Genomic DNA, 21,900 nt, shown 5'->3' on the forward strand with positions numbered 1-21,900 from the left:
CAATATACAAAGAGCTCACCGCTTAGGTCGTCAAAATCCTAATGCTGCCAAACCATGTGGAATCATCATGCTTTTTCTAGAATTTACTGAGCGGATGCATGTGTTGAAGGCTGTAAAACTTAAGCGTCGTCTTATTTGGTCTGGCCATAATCTGTTTATTTCCCAGGATATCTCCAATGCAACGAATGCTCGTCGCAAAGAATTTCTTGCTTTACGCACTCAAATGAGACACCTCAATATTCAATATGGAATCCTCCATCCTGGTCTCTGCAAGATTACTCATGGTGGTCAATCACGCTCCTTTGATGACCCGGAAAAACTCAAACTTAATCTTCAAAATTTCTCATCTACTGGGATGGATACCAATACTTGATTTTTCGATGTTTTAAGAATACTGCTTTGCATTTATAATAACTTCCTTTAATGGTCGTAATTTATTTGTTTTTTCTTCTCTTCATAAAGCTCTGTCTTCCTTTTTTCTCTTATTGCTGAGGTCCGTGCTCTCTGGCGCCACTATGCTCCTTTTTCTTCATCTCCATTGTTTGTTACAGTTCTGGCTGTTATGCCTTAATTTGGTCGCTCATCTCCTTCTTCTGCTTCATCTCTTTTCTCTCTCCCTCTTTCTTCTTTTTCTATTTTCCCTTTTTTCTTCCTTTTCTCTGTACCATGTTTTTCTTGGTTTCTTCATATCTGTTTTGCTCTGATAAATATATTCAATTTGTTGCTTGTGTATATTGATACTGTGTGTTTTTTTGTGACGTTTTCCATATATGAATCTCATTTGTGGCGTTTTATTTTTTGTAGCTGTATTCCTGACGTGTATCAACTCCATTTGTGTATTAACCTTCTATCCCTCCATTATGTGTACGTTTGTTACGTGGAACGTTCGTGGTCTTGGAAATCCCGTCAAAAGACAGAAGATATTATCTGATCTATCCAAGCTTCTCAGGTTGCTTTTCTTCAAGAAACTCAATGTACTGAAGCAGAGTCACTTAAGTTGAAAAGGCATTCAGTGGGTCAAGTTGTTTATTCGCATGCATCTAGCAAAAAATGGGTTTGCTATATTGTTTCATAAGTCATTATCTGTACAAATTTTGTCTACACAAAAGGATGATTATGGACTCTGGGTAATGGCAAAGATTGTTATTCAAAACAAGACTCTAGTCTTGCTAAATATCTATGGCCCTGTTAAACCAGACCCTACGTTTTGCAATAACATTTAAATTCTACTCTCTTCCATAGACTGCCCTAATGTTATTGTGGCTGATGATTTTAACCAATGGATAGACCCTTTTTCTGATGAACTATCTAAATGTAAATGTAACCCCGATAAATCTCACAAAGAATTTTAATCAGCTGTTGCTTCTCGATCATTATATGATGTTTGGAAGACATGTAACCCTGACTCACTTGAATATACTTTTTTCTCCAATGTGAATCACACTCGTTCTAGAATGGACTATATTTTGGTTAGTAAATTCCTGCTTCCTTCCATCCAAACTTCAGAAATTGGGTACATTTTTATTTCTGACCATGCACCGGTTCATGCTGTATTTGACCTTTCACTTACCTCCCTTTAATTTAGTCATTGGAAATGTAATATTTTTTATTATCTGATGCTGTTTACATCAAAGTAGCTACTACTTTTATTAATGAGTTTTTTAACTTCAATAATCCACTGGACACCTCTGTTTCTAATAATTGGGATGTCTTCAAGGCCTCTTTTCGTGCCTTCACTATTTCATATGTCTCAAATAAAAAGAAAGTAACGCGGAAAAAATATACTGACCAATTACAACATCTTAAATTGTTAGAACATATGTATTTTTCTTCTAAATATCCTTCCACTCTCGATGAATTGATTAAGGCCAAATCTGAACTCAACTAATTGGCAACAATTGAAGCCTGTAATATTCTTCTCAAAATTAAATCCAAATATCATGGTGGTCAAAATAAAGCGGGTAAGATGTTAGCCAATTATTTGAAAATCAAATCTGAACTTAAAAATATTGGACCCAAGGAGCCTAGCCTGGAACCATGATGGCCGCCTAAACCCTCGGCTCCGCCGACCCTCTCGCTTTCCTCCCGTATTGCCACTCATCCTGCAAGCTATCCTGTTTTTATGCCGATTTATCGGATCCGGGAGGTGGCTCTGATTCCAACGCTGTGCTCCCCGGCACGCTCCCGGCGGTGGAAGCGAAGCGGCGTCCTTGCTTCCTCCTTCACGCTCAATGGCGGTGACCGGGTCTTTCTTCCTCGGAGACGGCCAATAAAGAAGATAAGAGTTCAGGTATAAGGTTAGGAGAAAGTTCAGAATGTATGTTTCATCTATGTACATTAGTCCCCAACAGTTACATCCCACAATGGTTAGTGGGACAAGACACAGAATAAGAGTGAAACTGTGTGTAGCACACAGGACAATGACCACCCATTTAGCAGTGGCGTCGCCCCACTGTCCACGAAGCAGTGTAAAACAAAAAATAAAATTATAATAACTGAACTTATCTTTTTAGTTTTAGTATCGTCAAGGAGGATGAGTGGTGGTTGCTGCACACTAAAGTGTGCCTGCCACTTTGGCCAGCGGTATTTGCTCGGCCAAGCAATCATGCAGACTTTGTATGTTCTCCAGGTAGGCTGCATTACAGCCTGGTTGGAGATCATGTCCAGGATTCCTGTCCCAGTCTGAGCAGCGAACCTCGGTGCTCAGACCATTCACAATAATGCATTGCAGCGTTGTTATTAGCTCAGAGTAGTCTGGGTGCTTCCTGGGAGATGCACAGAGGAGACAATACGTGGGAGGGACTGCGGAGAGACGGTGCGATTAGGCTAGTGAAATTTTATTTTTTTCGCCCCTCTACCTCCACACCATACCAGCCGCCACTGCCATTTAGCACTGGGCAAGGTATTCGCTCAAGTAATATCTATGTGCTTTGAGTGTACACGCTTGCACGCGTAAACTCCATACCTTGTCAATAGCACAATGCTACACAACGCCCACGCACTGGAGTGGGCGTCCGATAGGTCTAGCTAGGCCTGGATAGACTGGTTAATTGACATTTGCGCCACGTTTCTATGCATTCTTTATAACAGTACGTAAAAGTGGGAAGATACAACAATTTCTCTGAATCTACTACACTTGAAAAGGATTCCAAAACAAAGATTGTACATATATTTTTTGCATTTAAAAAAATTATTTCCAGCATCTGAACAGTACCACGCCACCGCACAGGTTTTTCGGCTACTTTGGCAGAGAAACGTCTTCATATCAGGCAAAGCCAAGATCCTTAAATGTGGAAACTTGCCACCGGCACAAGATATCCCACTTTCGTATGCATACCTAGAGAAGCGCCTCTACAAACACAACACAAAGTACAACAAAAAAGCTTGGGATTCATCCAAGACGCAGATGTTGCTATACAACTTCAAAAAAGTATGCGCTGTTAAACCATCAACAAACTGCTAAGAAAGTTAAAACAGATTCCCCCCTCCAAGGCTTCCTGCACACAGATGTTTCATCTGGCTCACACAAACAGTTGATCCAAAGAATTCCTCTTAAACTACAGCAGGTGCACTGTAAAGTTAGAACTAAAAAAAGGAAAGGGAAATAGGGGATGGTTGAAGAATGACTAAAACAGAGCATCCAGAAGCACTCTTTAGTAAATCAATGTATGGAAGAGAATGTATAGTGAAATATATTGTATATCCAGGGCAATACAGGACACACAACAAAGTGGGAGAGCTGTCCTTCCAACCAAAACGGACAGGGTCAATATGTAGTACAAGCATTTGCAATGCAATAGGTCTCGCATTAGGAAAGTTTGAGCTATTGGTATTGTAAATGACACATTTTTTATTGTTTTGTTTTTGAAAATACCGAAATCATAGCTTTGTCATTTACAAAGCCAATAGTTTTAACTTTCGCAAATGTGACACCTATAGCATTTGTAATGCAATATGTGTTGTATGTACGTGACTTGCATGTATTGATATTACAAATAACAATGGCTTTCAATTTTTTTTAAATAATTAATACTTAAATAAAAGTCATAGTAATTTATAATGGCAATAGCTTAAACTTTAGTAAATAACTTTTGTGAAGATTATGTTAAGTGTATTTTATTGTGACGAAAATCCAAGAACAGAAGTGAAATATTAACATCTTTTTGTTATATTTCTAATAATGCTTGAAACCGTGAGAGAACATATTTGAACCAGTTGTTGTTGAATGGTTGCACAGATTGATGCTGTGGTGGCGCTAGTTAAGAAGGTATGTGGATAAAGGGAATAAGTGATATGTGGTCAAAGGACACTAACAAAATAAATGAAATACATAATATTGGCAAAAATGTTTGGAAGCCATCAGAGTGCCTGATAAATCTACAGGAAACTATCCCATGCAATCTGGTGAGGCTTGGTTCCCTTGCTTGATTATAATTTAGTGAGTGGCAAATAGCTGCTTGATACCCTGACAGGGGTTTGAACTCAGGAGGATAGCCTGAAACTGGGCCTTGGTTCAAAGCTCTCTAACGAGCTAGAACTAACTTTGTCCATTAAAAAATACTTCTAGTCTGATATTTAAGAGAATTACTAAAGAAAATCATTTACACCTGTTACTCCGGTTTTAAACTAAAGAAGTTATTTGTTACCATACTTAATTGATTCATCATTGGCGAATGACCGCTGTCTTTCTGGGTAAAATAATAACCTCTAAAAAAGAAATGGGTCCAAGGAGAATCCCTATTAGGGCTTGAGAGTCCTTTTCATGCAGTTGGGATAGATTTGATTTACACTGTGTAAAGTACACTTAAAGCAATGTTCCGATTATTGACAAAGTTTGTCCAAGAAACATAGCAGAACATTGATATTATTTTAGCAACACTGCAGGATTCAGTGGATCCGAAGTCCAGAGTTTCTAAGTTAAAAAACTACATTCTTTTCAACAATCTTTAGGGGGAACATATGACATTCTCAGGAATTAGTAAATGATGATCAGCTCAGACAAAAGAGTTCGATCCGAACCTGTCCAAGGTGATAAAGTGTTCAGGCTGATGTAAAGCAATGTGTAAGTCTCAATGCTGAATTTGAACTGATCTTTGAACAAAATAGTTTAATATCTAATAATGTAAATGTTCTGAAAGGCTTGGTGTAGCCACATCAAATGTGGTCCTTTAAATAGACGAAATCCAACAGGCTGATGAAGGTGTGGATGCAGCCATTGACCTGATTGGTGAATAAAACAGTCTCACACCTAATGGTGAAAAATTAATAAATGAAGAAAATAATCTGAAAGCTCTTAAATGTGATTCAGTTGCACTATATGCAGTGCTAGCATCTTCTCTCATCTGGTGGTGGTCTAAAGAGCGCACAGGTCGTTGATGGCGAGGCTGCAACAGAAGACCCCCTTACCCCCCCCCCCCGTCCCTTGACCCCCCTCCCCCCGGTGTCCAATCGTATCAAAGCTACTGAACTACAGGGATCGCTACACTGTGCTGCGACTGGCAAGAGAGAAAAAAAGACATCCACTACCATGGAAATAACGTGGGTTTCTTTCCAGACTTTACAACAACAGTGCAGGCTGCCTGTAAAGAAGTTCTTCCCGTAAAAAATAAACTTTCAGCAGGCAGAGATACCCTTTGTGATGCTTTACCCAGCTCTGCTATGAATAGATCACCACGGGGGGTTCCAAAATTTCACAAAACCCAAAGCCACCTTGGAGTATATAAAAAACTTTCTCCGCGGAAACGTGTGCAGTCAAATACAAAGCTGGACAATGAGAGTAGCTAGTTCCTGCCCTTGGTTATGGTTGACATTTAAAGTGACTACTGCCTGCCTGGAGAGTGCTGTGCTGAGGAACTATCTGCACTCCTGGGGGAGCTGAGACTACTATGACAAAAGCCATGCAGCACCCCCCCACCCCTCCTCCCCTAGGCACCTCAAATTTTTGCATGGTGATGTATGCTGCTCATGATAGTACGAGGACACTGCAGACTCTGCTACTCACATGTAACTGATCATGAACCCGGGACTTCTCCTTCATAACCTGAAATATACAGGGGCTTTACGGCCCCGTAAAAAACGTCAAGTACTTGCTTACTAGGATTGTCGTAATATACGAATATCACTGTTACAGGAGCCACACCTGGCACAAACCATTGAAAATACTGTGGGCACCAGATGGGCAGTCGTCTATATGGCTTCCTCATACTCTAGGGGAGTATTGATACTGGTTGAAAAGGTCATAGCCTTCATGATCACCTATTCAGAAACCGATGATCAAGGCCGGTACATAATAGTGCAGGGCAGTTTGTGTGGCACTATTGTGATCGCAATGAATACTTATGAACCTAATATAGATGTTCCATATTCTATACGCAGATTTGGAATAGTTTGCACTCCATGCCGCCAACTGGCTTTCTGTCGGGAGGGGATCTCAATACGTGCCTGAATCGAACTGATGATTGACTTGCAGCAGGTGAGGTGAGAGCAGCGAGTTGCGGGGGCCACGAGAGCCGCAAGAGCCAAGGGAGCCCAGCAAGGGCTGCAGGAACCCTGAGTGTAGCGAGAGCCACGGGAGTGAGCAGCGAGGGCCACAAGAGCTACAAGAGGGGCGAGAGCCACATGAGTCCAGCGAGGACTGTAGGAACCACGAGAGGCCTGCGAGAGCAGCGGGAGAGCAGAAGCGAATCCGCTAGAGCTCCGTCTGCACTGTGAGAGCTGCGGGGCAGTCAACAGTCCACAGGCGGGCTAGGGTCCGAGTCCCAGAACAGAAGTGCACAGGAGGAGAGCAGGAGGTGCAGGAGGAGAGCCGTAGTTAGGAGGAGCGGAGGTGAGGTTCACCAATCACCTACCTCATCCCCACAGTCACCGCTGATCTTTGACGCCCAGCGCCCCCGTGTTTCGCCCGCAGCAGCCCTGGTGGGTCTAGGTTCCAGGGTTACACCGCCATACCATCTGTTGCTCTCTTGGACTTCAAGTCCCAGGGTGCAACCTTCCTTGTTCTGCTACCGGGAGTGAGGTGGGGGCGTAGTGATCGCTCATAAAGCGCTGCCTCTCCAACCGCGGCGCGGAACGTAGCCCAAGGGACCGAGACTGGTAGAGACTGGTCTTGTGCAAAGGGCTGAATCAGTGCTCATAATTAAAATAAAACTTACTGAGCGGAGGCTGTCTGTGGCACCTTTACCTGTAAAATCTAGACTCTCCTGTACTTATCGAGCCCTGTGCAGAGATTAACAATAAGGTGTCCTCTCTTCGATCTGGTAGAATTCCACACGATATACCAACCACACCGATAGATATTCCCTCTTCTTCACCTCTTGAATTAGATTCCACCCCTGCCAGACCCACTGTTACTACCAGAAGGCAAAAGGCTAACCTCACTGCAGAAGCTCCCCTGAACAAAAAGATAACCAGGAACACACGGAAATTGAACAAACCTGTGCAGAGACCAAAAGGAAAACAAGTCCCGCAGCGACCCGGAAGCTCTTGGCCGGCCGGCCAATCCGGTTGCGGCCGACCGGAAGTCCCGCCTCCCAAGGTCCGCGAGCTGCCGGCGCATGGAGCGCCCTGCCGGTCCGAGGTAGCCCGGGTCCCCAGGAGGGGGCCGGGGAGAAGGAGGAGTGTGGCGCCTGTTGCGGGGCTCCTCGGACCTGAGGGAGCCCCGATTTAGAGGATGAGACGCTCCGCGCCGTGAGGAGCCCCGCCGGAAGAGCGCAGTCGGTGAGTGGGGCCCAGGGCTGATGTGAAATGCGTGCGTGCCTGTGTGTATGCCTGGAGGGGGGGGTGGCGGTGGGGAGTGTGTGCGCGCGTGTGTGTGCGTGTGTGCGCGAGGGAATGTGTGTGCGCATGCGTGACTATGTGTGATTGAGAGAATGCGAGGTAGGGGATAGTGTGCCTGTATGTGTGCCTGTATGTGTGCCGTATGCCTGCGTGTGCATGCGCGCGCCTGTGTGGGCGTGCGTGCATGCAGAGGGGTGGGGGCTGCCTGTGTCTGTGTGGGAGCAAGGGCTTTGCTTCGCGCATGCGCAGCTATCAGACGCTCGCTCCCGAGGTGAAATCTGACCTTGTCAAAGCGCGCGTCTGATAGCTGTCCACATTTCTAAATACGGGCCACAATAGGTCTGAAGCAGACACCTTCAATGCTCACGCATTGAGGGTAGGTCTGCTCGACCTAAAAAACAAGAAGGGGTCCCTTTTGTGACACTCACTCTAGTTATCCGTTCTATAAGATAATTCAATATAGTCTCATTCAGGCTCAATATGTCTTTATTACCAATCACTCCATAATCTAAATCCTGAACATAGTCTATACTACTATTATAAAGAGAGAACTTGCATCTTTAGGCTAGGTAAACTCGGGAACCACAGCGCCAATCTACACACCCGATACACCATTGAAATCAGCAGGGTGTGTAGATGGTCATAGGCTTTAAAAACTTTAAAAATAAATGGTATATAAAAAGTTACATTTTTACAAAAAGTAGTTCCCCCAAAGTAGCGCCGGCCGCGACTGTGCGTCGTCACGTCAGGAGCAGCGTCCCAGGAGCGGCGGACATGGCGCGCAGGGGAGGATCGGTGAAGTGAGACCAGCGGCGGAGCGGAGAGGCGGATATGGTGCGGGGAGGAGCGGCGGCGGACAGGTGGTGAGTGGCAGAGCGGCGGAGCGGAGAAATATGGACCGGCGGTGTGAGCAGCAGAGGCAAGGTAAGAATCCGGGGCAGCCAGGGTCGTGGCGGGCGGGCGGGGCACGGCTGCTGGGGAATGTCAGGGCAGGCGGGGGTAGGGGAAGCCAGCATTTCAGGTTTGCGTGCTCTCCCGCCCCGGCCCCCGCCCGCCACAACATTGTCCGGGACACAGACAATGTTGTGGCGGGCGGGGGCCTGGGTGGGAGAGCACGCAAACCTGAAATGCAGCCCCCAGCCCCCTTCTACCCCAGGCAACGCTGGGGCGGGCTGCTAGTTATATATAAAAATGTCTCATTTCTTAAAATTATTTTCTTACACAAAATATTTCCACTATTATTCTTGACAAATACATTGATCTATATGTATAATAGACTTTATCCACCTATGCAATTAGATATATACATCGAAGTTAAAAACACATCATCTAGTCCTCTAGTTTATCTATACTACTACTATAAAGAGAGAACTGTGACCGTTGAGCCAGGTAAACTCGAAAACTACACCACCAATCCAAACACCCAATACATGTTTGAAACCGTCAGGACAAGCAGAAAGACATAGGCTATATAAAAAATATATATATACCTTATTTAAAAAATGTAAGATTAAAAAAAAAGTAGTCCCTTGGAAGTAGCGCCGGACGGCCGAAGGTGCCTTCCTTGGTTTGTTATTGTTAAAGATAATTTTAATAGTCAGGCCTTTACCTTCGTGTTAGAGTGGATAAGAGGTTGTGTCATAGATTCAGTTCAGCTGGAGGGGCCATTTCTGAAGGTTAACGATTTGCTATTGCTAAGACGAAAACTAAACAATACATCGTAAGTTCACCCAAGCACACCTTGATCCAGCACTGACCAATCAGACGCTTTATTTACTTTTAGACTTTTGGTGCCTTTGTCCAATAGCAGCAAGGTTGGGATAGGGTTAACGAACCAATGGGTGGACTGCAGTCATCCTGGAAGCTGACGCTAAAACATTCAAACGGGTGGCGGCAGTTGTTTGCTTATTTCCGAGCTGGGTTTGGTAAAACTGATGGACTCGGTTGTCCCGTAGAGCATAAGATGAAGACAACTGGAGCGTGGCAGAGTGTGGTGGGTGAGAGAATACGATGGGGAGATCGAGGGTGAGGGGCAGAGGGGGGATAGTTGATGGAACGTGGTGAAGAGCATGCCATAGAGCGGCTATACAAGCAAACACAGCCGAAGGGTGGATTGAGAGGGGTTAAAAATAAAGCCCATTCTAACCGTACTTGATTTTGCAGTGATATCTACAGTCCTACTCGTCCCCAATGTGTTCATGTGCGACTCGAGGGGTTGCCACCTTTCTCAGAAAAAATACCGGCTGCTTGGCATGTTATGGGGTTCTGGACGGTCCAGAAAGCTTGCTTTTGAACATCAAGTTGTGGAAAATCATTTTTATTCTTTATGGAGCCTAGCAATTCAGCCACTGTTTGCTGCAATAGTCCTTTGGGATTAGTATAAAAAGCATTACATGCATGCGGAGTGTTTTCATATTTTGATTGTTGCTTTTACTGTTTCTATTTACAATTAGAAAAACAGCTGATTTTACGTTTTTTCCAGAACTTTAAAAAAAATGTGTCTTCACGTGAAAATACCTGCCATACTGATAAAAAGCTGGCCAGAGGTGGCAGCCCTATATTATATGTAAGTGCCAACCCCAAAAACTGATTTTCTGTCAGACGTTTCATCTGTCAGCCACTGTTTCACTGTTTTGGCTAGCTCACGTTTTAGCCGATAGGTCCTACGTCAGATTCTAATTTAGGTTGCTCTTATATCTCGTGCTATTTAGAATTAGAAAAAAAAATTTGGAGCACCAATTCCGTCATATATTTAATTTGAAGTTCTCCAGTCTTCTCCAAAGGTGAGATTAAAGACTGATGACTTTCTTTCTTGAAATAACACACCTGAGAGCTTTCCTTGCTCAGTTTCAGATCTTCAAGAGCAAGTCTTTGAAACAGTGTCACATAACCCAATTTATTTATTGATTTAATTCTTCAAGCATCCATAGATTACACGTAAAATCCCAGCAATTAAAAATAAACACAGCGAGTTAAAAATTCATGCAATTAAAACCATATAAAACAAGATGAAAACAAACAAAATACATTATCTATACTACTATTATAAAGAGAGAACTGTGACCTTTAAGCCAGATAAACTCGAAAACTACACCACCAATCCAAACACCCAATACATGTTTGAAAACGTCAGGACAAGCAGAAGGACATAGGCTATCTAAAAAAAAATATATACCTTATTTAAAAAATGTACGATTAAAACAAAAAGTAGTCCCTTAGAAGTAGCGCCGGCCGGCCGCGACGTGCGTGCTGACATCAGCAGCGCAGGGAGGAGCGGCGTACAAGAGCCCGAGGAACAGCGGTGGACATGAGCGCGGGGAGGAGCTGCGGAGCCGGCGAGAAGCAGAGGAGCAGTGGAGCGGTAAAATCAGCAGCACGGGGAGGAGAGGCGGATGAGGTAAGAGAAGTATCCGCGGGTGCGCACCGAGGGACGGGCGGGGGCCATGAACACTGAGTGCTCAAAAAGCCTTTTCCTCAAAGTCGGGACGTAGGGGGAAACAAAGCATGGGCAGAAGCGGCCAGGACCAACGACTGGCGGGGGCCATAAACACTGAGTGCTCAAAAAGCATTTTCCTCAAATTCGGGACGGCGGGGAAAACAAAGCGTGGGCAGAAGCAGCCAGGACCAACAAAACGGCCGCTCTGCTGCGCCACTCCTGCTGCGCAGCTGCCCCCAGCCCCCTTCTGCCCCGGGCAACGCCGGGGCGGGCTGCTAGTTAAACAATAAAAACACAGGCTGTTGCCTAGAGGAACGAAGCCTGTCTCAGCTGAACTTCCCTGTGTATTTGGGGGATATTGAGACCTTACTATATCCACCACAAACGGGTTATTGGTTCTCGCCCTCCGTAGTAGTATGTCTCTATCCTTTTAATGAAGGAGTTTTGCCACAACCGGGCGTGGCGGGCACACTGGTGCTGGAGGGCGAGCTGGTACACGGTGTGCCCGTTTGGGGTTTAAAAGTTCAACAGGCCATCCAATGCAACAACTGTGCTGATCCTTGGCTCAAGAAGGCAATCATGTCTCTGCCCTCCACCCCCTCAGGCAGCCCAACCACCCTGATGTTGTTCCTTCTATTACGCCCTTCGGCGTGTTCTGCCCTGTGTTCCAGCATGCGGACCCTTTCAGAAAGCTTCGGAACTTGAAGTGATAGTGTTTGGGGCATAGGCCGACAAGCGAGGACTCCACTACTTTAACTCTCTCTGCTAGCTTATGGTGTTCTATTCTAAGCAGCCCCAACACCACCGACATAGTACTAATATCCTGGTGTAAGGTGGCCTTAGTGTAAGCAATGACGTTGAGTATTTTTGTTAGATGTTTCTGCACTTGGTCTTCCAGGGTTGCCAACGCCAGTCTCTCTTGTTTATGCTCAGGGGCGACAACCTCCTGATCAGGTGGGGCTCCTGTTGTACTTGATCTTGTTTAACCCACCCTGATGAAGTATGGATTTCCGGAAATAACAACAGGGTGCCTGCAAGAAGCACCTTCCCAGTGAGGCTGCTTAATTGAGAGTGGATATGCAATATTAGTCCCAGAACTCCACCATCCACAAAAGTGCCACCACTGTACATTGGCCGCCAGGACCATTAATATGTCTAAAGGAATAAGCAGTAAATGATATTTTCTTATCGTGTAAAAGTCCAGAGACAGATTAAGTGTGTCTAACATATCCCTTTTTTTTACTAGAAAAAGTGGGTGCTCTGCCAAGATGTTAACAGATGTGCAGCCCCTTTCACAACAGATCAAAATAAGATAAAACATGCTTCAGGTCGAGACATGACAGAACACAATCAAGTGTGCAGTAATTGAAAGGTCAACATGCCAGCCCAACCACCCCATAAAATCCGTGTGCTAAGAGAACTCTTTACTTACATCCTTATTGCAAATCCAGCTCTATAAATCTCTAGCCACAAAAGCAGTTTGGAGTGCTGTGGGGGTGCCCATTACTTATGGTTCTTGTACCCTTACGTTTCTGGGAACCCGATGCACAGGAAGAGAACCTCCTTGAAATCCAATGGTGAATTGCTAAGTTCTGTGTTTTTTATGATGTGCATTTTGGGCACTTTTCTTCTGTTACTTGGCTTGCATCCATGGGGACTGTACTCTATTCCTGGATGTCAACTCAGGTGAAAGACAATCACCAATCCTACGTAAATGCACATAAAAGGGAGAAGCTCTCCAACACACAAATACTGAATTATAACTTAATGTAAATAACAGTATGTTTGAATGCGTTAACTCCTCATAATGTACCATAACCTTTTGCCAGCAGATTTTCTCAGCAGCAACCTTGCATCGAGCAGAAAAACAGTGTTTTTTGTAAAATGCAGTAAACCTTTAAGTGAATAAGTCTGAACCTTCAACTTTCTTGGATGCTTTACACCAGCCTCCCTTTTCAAAACATATAAATAACTTCACAACTCAAGACGTTTGGCAGGAAAATTACTAATTTCACGGTTTGAAGAACCATTCACAAACAAGAAGCTGAAGATTATAGAATATACACACCAATTTGAATGCATCATTTAATTTCAAAGTCTGTGGACAACGGATTTGAAGCAGACATTTTTTTGTGACAAACGAGGTAATTTCCGGCTTTCTCCACCCAGAAGTATCCCTGAAGTCCTGTACCGTTTTGTGTCAGACATGCATCTAGGTTTTTTTCATCATTATTGGAGCAAGGGGCTGGGATGGAAAAGTCCTCAGCGTGGTTTACGACGTGCACCCCTGTACATCTGGATCCGTAATGCTGATATTTTGTCACAGGTAAACAAGGATCATGCGTGTGCGCCATGACATAGGCCTGTCTCATTGACTGCGGTCTTGTCGGACCAATAGGTCTTGTCGGACCAATAGGAATACCCAAAGTACTACTATCATTGAGATGGAAGGCTACCGCTTTCACTGAGAGTTGAGCAGCCCAAGCACCCTTAGCCAACATCAGGTAGTGAAAACAGATAAATAAATAGCATTGTCATTTACAATGCCAATAGCTTAATCTCTCGCAAATGCCACACACAAACACACACACAGACCCACACACACACAACATAAATTAACATAACTGATATCAATAGGACATGGCAGGCCTAGGATATACCCTGTGTTTCTTTCTCAAGCAACAGAGCTGTGTGATCTGGAGCCAAGCACTCTATCCTTCTCAGCGCCTTGGTCGCCACTTTGAAGGATAAGGCACCTGGGGCATTCGTGGAATGAGTTAATTTAAAAAAAAAAAAAAAGCATTTCATATTGTGGCCAGAGTTGCGGACTTTGGAACTGGTGGACTGTGTTCGAATCTCAGTGTCTGTTCAACATCCTGTGATTCTTGGCAAATCACTTAATCACCCTGTTCCTAAAATACAGAATGTGTCCCTGTGTAATGTAACTAAAATCTCTCCCATAAAGCCACCTAATTGAGCTAACACTTGCTCAACCAGGAAAGGGAAGGTTCTGATCGGGGAGACGTGTTGCACGGCCAGGCAGAGTGAGGCACGTGGCATGGTTGCTGAAGGTTTGATATCAGATAGAGGATGAATAGGTGAAAGATGCTTGGGTGGACATTTAGACAGGTGGGCCAGGTGGAAGGGTGGATTTACACGCTGATCTCATTGTATAGCTGATGGGCAGGTGAATAGGTAGGTGTTGGTAAATGAATGATGCATAGAGTGATAAATAGGTGAATATATAGGCTTCTCATACCCTAGACCGGTATGAGAAGCGCTATAAAAAAAATGAAATACATGTGAGAGAGGGGCCATGGAGAGATGGGGGCACTGTTGGAGGCTGGTAGGGAATACATCCGTGGAGACGAAGAACATAGGAGGAGGGAGAGGGTGGGGGGGAGTCTCAAACACGAATGTTCACCAGGTGCCACCTGCGCTGAAGCCGGCCCTGGATGGAGGAATGAAGCGTCGCGGAGGAGTGAGAGAGAGACAATAAATGGGCGCCAACTTTAAAGCATCTGTTGCCTAATGTCTGCTGCAGCCCGTTTATCACTGGGAAAAGCCACAGAAAGCCAAATAGCCCGGGGCCTCCCTCGTATCCGTTCTTATTAGCTAGAAAAAACACTGGTGCACTGGTCACTTTGCTGCCACAAGCAAATCGGTGTCTGTCCCCATGGAGCAGAGAGTGAGTTGGTAATTACAAGCAGGGCTCCATGCGTGCCGACAGCCCCGCAGTCCTGCACAGGCCCACTCCCAGCTTATCATTTTATAAACACACCCAGTGCCCAGAGGGTGCACAGATCCCGCCGCTGCAGCGTAAGTGCAACCAGTTCCAACACTGTTTTCACTAACACTGCTCACCCACAAAGCGTGGAAACATGGAATTTGACAGATGATAACGCCCCTACTGGACTCGGCTGCACTCTCGCCCTCTCTGACCTAGCAATTTGTATTGAATCCCTTTCTTTAACAAATGTGATCTTTTTTAATAAGTGGGAGATATCTGGTTTCTGAAAATAGCCCGCGCTGCCATGGAACTGCCTCTCTCCCAGCGATGAGTCCTTTTGTTGTTATCTCAGGACGTGCAGGGGGGGGCTAACGCCGCTCCCATCAGCTGCGGGCGGCTGATTTCTGCCCTCGTGGTGTGCGTCTCTAGTCCTGGCCTCACTTCCCTCCACCCGGCTCACTGTTCACTTACCGCGCGGGTGGGGGGGTGTATCGCAGCTCTCGGAGGCTGCTTCCTTTCATTTGGGGGCACTTGTGTCGATCGCGGGTGGGCTCCGCCGTCGCCGGAGCCCAGCAGGGTGAAGAGCTGGAGGAGGGGGAGGCGGGAGCAGAGCGCGAGCCGAGAAATCTTCACCACATGAGGCAGGAAAAGAAGTGAGGAGGCTGGGCGTGAGCAGGGGAGGAGGGGTGGGGGAGAGGGACCGAGGGGAGGGCAATAGAGGGAAGGAATGAGACCAGGAGAATGAGAGAAGGGACGAGGAAGGAGGAAGGGAAGAGAAAGGATGAGAGGAAGATAGGGGAAAAGGGAAGGGAGCAGCGCAGAAACCTGCCCGCCCCAGCTCCATGAAAAAAATGGTGGCCGCAAACATAGTGAGAAAAAAAAATAAGACAACTCCCACAATGGCCCACCGCTGCATGACGTCAAAAAGGGGCGGAGTTAAAAAAAACAGGAACGCCCACGAATCTGCTCCGAGAATGATTGCCACATCTCTCTTCCAATGGCTAGCCTCCATTTATGGAGCTAGCCAATGGAAAAGAGAGGCGGATCAAACCCAATACTCTTGAAAATAAAATTTCTCGAGCTGCGCAGTGTACGCCAGTCGAAACCTAAAAACACACAAAGTCGAAGCCAGTGATGTTTGTAAACATCACTGGTAGGAATTTGGAAAAGGGGATTGCGATGTGCTCTCATAATATTTAATAAACAAACCACTAACTGCAGGACAGAATGCTTAGTCTAACTTTTATGCGAACAATGGTAACTGATCAAACTGAAATTAACAACATGCAATAATTACGTTGTACAGTGTGTTTTAATATTTCCAATCTATCATGGACTTGTCATAATTAATTTCCAAGTGGTGCAGATAGAAAGTTAACTGAAGAACTCCTTTTGTAATTTTCGTATTGGGTGAAAATCTGTTATTCACTAGAATGTTATTCCCTAAATCCTATAAAATAATTAACAGGTGCGACTACATTCCTGTGAGCAAGACGTTTTAAAAGCACTATGTTTTGATCAACAATAGGCCATGTTTAATATGGAGAAATGTATTCCGAAACTAAAGTAGTTTTCTGATCACAGGTTTGGTGCTGGTTACTGAGACCTGTCTCACCAAGATTTCTCTTTGAGTTGACGCAGCTTACTCTTGAAGTTCCAGATGTACTCATGCCACATGAGGCAAAAACATTGTTAATTAAGCCCACCAAGAGATCATCTTTTCCCTAGCATTGAATACTGGAGTGGCTTACAATAATGCGAAATGTCTATATTTAATGTGGCTGCCACAATTCTTAGAGGTTTGTTTGGCCTATTCAGTTTAACTTTATATTCTATCCAGTGGCCATCACATGAAGAGGGCTGCATGTGAGATTTAAATCAGTGGTCAACAACGATACAGCTATCACAATGAGAGCAAGATAATTGCAGTTAAATTACAATGATAAATTTGTTTTTATAAAGTCTATAATCTTGTATTTTCCTGGAATTATGTAACTCCCGCATCTCAGAGTAAAACATTTACCACATCGTTCTTGAGCACCATGAGGACAATTATTTTGCAGGAACATATACATGGCAATCAGTAAGGCGGACCCTGTCTCATCCAAAGGATGTTCATAGCATCACAAATGAAAAAATATCAACTATAGAAAATACAATTACATTAAGGGCAGAAGGCCCCTTAGGTCAACAGTAAAAATACATGCTTGAAACAAAGGCTACCAAGACGGCCACTTCATCCTTGCACACTCAGTGGTATTTATCCCTGCATACGCATAAAACCAGCAAGCATCGTGAACTTGCTGTCTCTGGTTTTTAAGAACATTGCAAATTGATATTACAAACCTAGGGTGTTGTATTATTATGCCATAGAATCAGGGCTCACGCGACAAATGAAAACATTTAACAAACTCTTTCATAATCCTTGCTCAAATCTAGGCCACATTGTGCCTTGTTAACAATCCAGTGTAAGTAGGAACATTTACTATGTTTGTGTTAAAAAGCCTATGCGGACTTGTTCGTGGGATCACAAAGTAACTCATTAAAACAAAATGCAGTACTTGGTCTGTCAAAGCAGGCTTCAGCATCAAATTAAAAAAGCCACAAATTGATTATTTACATACAGGTATAAGAGTAAAGCTCTGTATGCTCACAACATTATACAAAGGCATGAGCGACCTAGTTCAAAGGTTTTGGTGACTTAAAAAAGTAAGTCCCTAGACACTATCAAAACACACTATGCTTAAGCGAAGCGAAACTACAAAACTAAACACGACTTAAGAGGTGCAAAATTAGAGGACTTCTAACAATTATAAGGACAAACCAATGAACCCAGTGCCCAAATTTCAGAATAGTTAGAGGTCCCTAAGAGATCAAATGTGTATTTCAGAGCCTTTATGCAATGTTATATTTGTATTCTTATACAGCACTTGAATTCCTACAGGTGTCTTTGGGCTAGATGCACAGGAGAAAAGGAGGCCCTAAGAAATAAATAATTTGCAGAAAACATCCATGTTTTCAAGGAATTCCTAAAAGCCAAAAGATTTGGCATAGCTTTGATATAAGGAGGAAGATCATTCCAAGCTTTTATAATTCCCAGCACAAAGTCTCTGCTACCCCAGGTTACACCTTCGAGCAGGCCACTAACACCAATTTAGCAGAGGCAGATCATGAGGATCTAGCTGGAACGTACCAGGTGAAGATCTTTTTCAAAATATAAGGACCTTGTTCATGCAATGCTTTGTAAGAATCCTCTGCCTTACCAGTGAAGCTTTCTAATAGATTCAGAGACAGATTGGTATTTCTGGATTTTCAGAGGCACACAGGCTTCTGCATTTTGTATAGTTTGTAGTTTGTGCTAATGGGCATTCAAATAGAGTCCATTACAATAGTTAATCTTAGACAGCAACAGAGAAGTAACTACCGTTTTCTGTAAGTTAGCTGGTATAAACTGTAGAATCTTCTGGATCAGCCTGTGGTTATAGTAGGCAGCAGAAGTAACTGCATTCACGTGGTCATGGTAAGACAATTTGTTGTTTACAAGAACTCCTAGGTTCTTGGGTATTCTCACAGGTGTGGGAAGTGGGCCTAAATCAGTGGGCCACCATGCAGGAGACAGAAGGATGGCTGGGCACCGAAGTTCAAGACCTCACTCTTTCCTGGGTTTAATTGTTGACTCTTCCTAACATCCATGAACTTACTGCCTGCATACATTCGCAGATATTCAAGTTTTGCAAGGGGTTTGTGAGTATTCAGAAATAAATTGGCGCACAACAGGTAGTGGTTGGTTCAAAAGAAATGTTAGTTGTGGTTGGTGCAACTGGGTCTGAGAGAACCCTAAACTCTGAAAACAAGGGTGGAGGAATTCCTGCCTTGTAGTTAATTGTAAGCAAGGTCTGATGCACACAATAAGTATGTGTGATACGATTGATCACAAACAAGTAACAAGGATGGAGTCGCACAGATGTGTTCTTTTTGTGTTGTTTTATTGGAATGCATATAGTAGGAACATGAAACCAGACGATATTTGCTCCAGTAACATCAGTGTTAAATGAGATGACTATTTGTGGGTTGTCATCATAGGATGTCAGGGAGAAGCCAAACGATCTTATCAATTCTGCGAATGGAGTGACACTGAACAGTGTCGGCCAGTCTGGAACGTTTTAGTTTATTTACAGTTATGAAGACAACCAACGAGATTTTCAATTGCCCTGGACGGGGGTCACTTTGCTCCATGAAAGAATCGGTTAACATAGCCATTCCATTCCCAATCAGCAGAAAATTTTGTGTTGGCTAAAAGTGGCACGACAGTCTAAATTATTTTTTAAAACGTTACCCTGCTTCACGTCTTGGCTACTTCAACTGCAAACTATCGAAAATCCAAAGCAGTTATGTAAAGAAGGAGTAAAATAAAAAGTGAGGTAGCAAGCAGCTCTTCTCTGTGACTGACAGGCGTCTATGCAACAGTAAACGCAGACAGGGCATCTTGTCAAAGTTGGCATGAGAGTTCAATTCAGAAGTAGTTCATACGAAACATGAGAAGCTGGCCATTGTTTTCAATAGAGAACTAGTCTGCCTAAATTGGCAGATGATCACCTCAGGATGACCTACTTTGTTGACGTCTCAACACATACTGAAGGGAGTATAAAAGGGTTCCAAATGTGCGTTAAAGTAGCGAACACAAAATAGCCAGTCCCAGGCAAAGATGACAAGGAGCGTGGTACTCAGATCTAGCGCTTGCTTACAGCACGCACATTTGTTTTTACTGAGGCCATTGTCTCTTACGCCTGCATGCGAGATACAGTAACAGCCAGCTTGTACACAGATGCCCACCTGAGACACTGACACATGCCCTCAATACTATGTGAACAATACATCCGGCTACAACGCACCCATTGTCCATCTTATGTAGCTATACATAACATGTCCCTGCGTGCCAATACCTATATGGCGATGTTCTACTTGGTAACTATTGCATAGTTGCAATAAGGTTCATCTAGCATCTCAAAAATGTTCGACCTTGAACGTAACAACAGAACGTTAAACTGGATGACATTTTGTGCCACAGCAAGGGAATATAAAACGAACGTCAAATCCTACAAATGACACTAAAGAGGTAGAGCTTGTACACCGGAACTGTCTACTCACCCGGCTGCTCCAGACGCTCAGCTGGCTGCTGGAGATCACGGCAAAGAGCGCGCGCTGCGGGTTGGGCTGCAGCTGGAAGGGCTGCTCCACGCTCCTTAGCGGGCACAGGAGCCGCTTGGGCCACCCGCTCAAGAAGTACATGTCGCCTCTGCGGGCTGACGGTTCCAGTCCCCGAGTCCAGCGAACTAGTCCCTTGCCGCCACCTCTTCCACGGTGCGGACCTTTTCTCTCCGTTAGGAGTCGGCAGTGGGCTCCAGTTGCGCCTCCACCCCAGGTGCTCCCCGGCTAGCTTTTCTGACGCCGCTCCAGCCGCCCGAGGCCCGCTGCGCCGCCGCCATCTCCTGCATTCCATGCAGTCCAGCGGCAGCCATGGGGGCGGGGCCTGTGACACCAGACACCGGGGCGACACGGAGCCCCACCTCCGGCGGCCATCTTAAGACTGTTTTAGCAATCATAACATCGGCCACTTGTAGGAAATGACAGTACATAGAAGAAAGCGTATTGTTATTACTTGTCATTGAATAGGAATTATTTGAAAGTACAATATGTGTCGCAAATCGCCCCAAACAGTCGCGATACATGTTTATACTTGTGTTTGAGTACAAATACAAACTACATTTTGGTGAATTTTTAAACTTCTCGACCCATTTACACTTTCCGCTGACTTCACTCTAGAATGTCCGATCGATTAACTCCCACCCTAGCCAGCGCCTTTTCATCTTCGCTACAGTGGGATTAGAGGTCTTCTACAATTTTTCCTTCAGCAGCTGGGTGTTCTGGCCCTTTGGCGCACCGTCAAGCCAGGTAAACGAATGGCAAATGTCGCTTTAATGAAATTGTCACTTTTAAAGAAATTATAGTGAAGCTGTTCCCAGACATCACCTGTTAACCAATCGTTACATGATCCTAAAGCCTCTCATTGCTATTTACTTTCCCCACTGTGACACGCGCGTCAAAGCAGTCCCATTTCTATGCCAATGATTTTTCACACGCGTCCCTCTTACGCGTGGCTTTTGTTTCTGGAAGTGACGTCTTACACTGGCTTCTATAGTGCCAGCTGTTCGTTGTCAATAGAACTGAAACAAAAGCCTGTTGAAGTATATAGGAAGTTCAAGAAAAGTCTGGTCCTGGCTTTTCAAAATGTAAATGTTTCTCTCTCTAATGCAGCGAAGGCGCCGCTATTGTAAACGGCGTATCTGTCAGCATTCCCTATTTAGAAAGAAAACTGCAGTTTTTTTCCAGCCAGACACGATGTTGTTAATAGCTTAATTAATACCAGTTAAAATAGTTCCAATTTAAACGCAGGTCACCGGGGAGCTTAACTCCACTAATTGAAGTGCTTTAAAATCAAGGATTTTTAACGCTAAATATGTCTCTCCAGTGGTTGAAGTGGGAGGTATCTGAGGGGCACGACGTACCCATACTTTTTAAAAATGTGATTAAAGCGGTCCCCCTACTTCTTGGGAAACGACAACCGTCCCGAGAGTTCAAATTCTTCAACCGTAAAGCAGAGGGAGGGGCAGACAGCATAATAAGTCTGCTTACCTGAAATAAATGTGAATATGCGCTATTGGTCAATCTGCAAATGTAAAAGGTGCTTGGAAGCCACATTGGTTGTAATTGATGGAATCACTTGAGGCTTCCTGATGACACATTTATTCTTGTTGAGAGGTATTGCAAGGGAGTTACCAGCTGAGCTGTGAAGTGTGTGTTTTTAAAAGACAGTTATAAAAAAACAAGCATTGGCATAGCAATAGGTCTCGCCTTTGGGACCTTATAAGTGTTTAGCTATGCAACAGTTGATGTTATT

At 44.4% G+C, this 21,900-nt stretch overlaps 1 protein-coding gene across 2 annotated transcripts in view; it reads right to left on the bottom strand.

Moving 5' to 3' along the window:
• The window catches only part of RIC1 (RIC1 partner of RAB6A GEF complex), a 979,735-nt gene extending 959,253 nt beyond the window's left edge, over positions 1-20,482 (bottom strand). The window contains exon 1 of one of the 2 annotated variants that reach the window (XM_086961422.1): positions 20,091-20,482. In XM_086961422.1, the coding sequence (XP_086817548.1) occupies positions 20,091-20,231 (141 nt within the window). In that variant the 5' untranslated portion in view covers positions 20,232-20,482. The remainder of the gene's footprint in view (positions 1-20,090) is intronic. The other variant, XM_086961421.1, reaches the window with a different exon arrangement.
• Positions 20,483-21,900: the final 1,418 nt, after the last annotated feature.

The sequence above is a fragment of the Lissotriton vulgaris genome, chromosome 3_1 (assembly GCF_964263255.1).
Source record: "Lissotriton vulgaris chromosome 3_1, aLisVul1.2, whole genome shotgun sequence".
NCBI lineage: Eukaryota > Metazoa > Chordata > Amphibia > Caudata > Salamandridae > Lissotriton > Lissotriton vulgaris.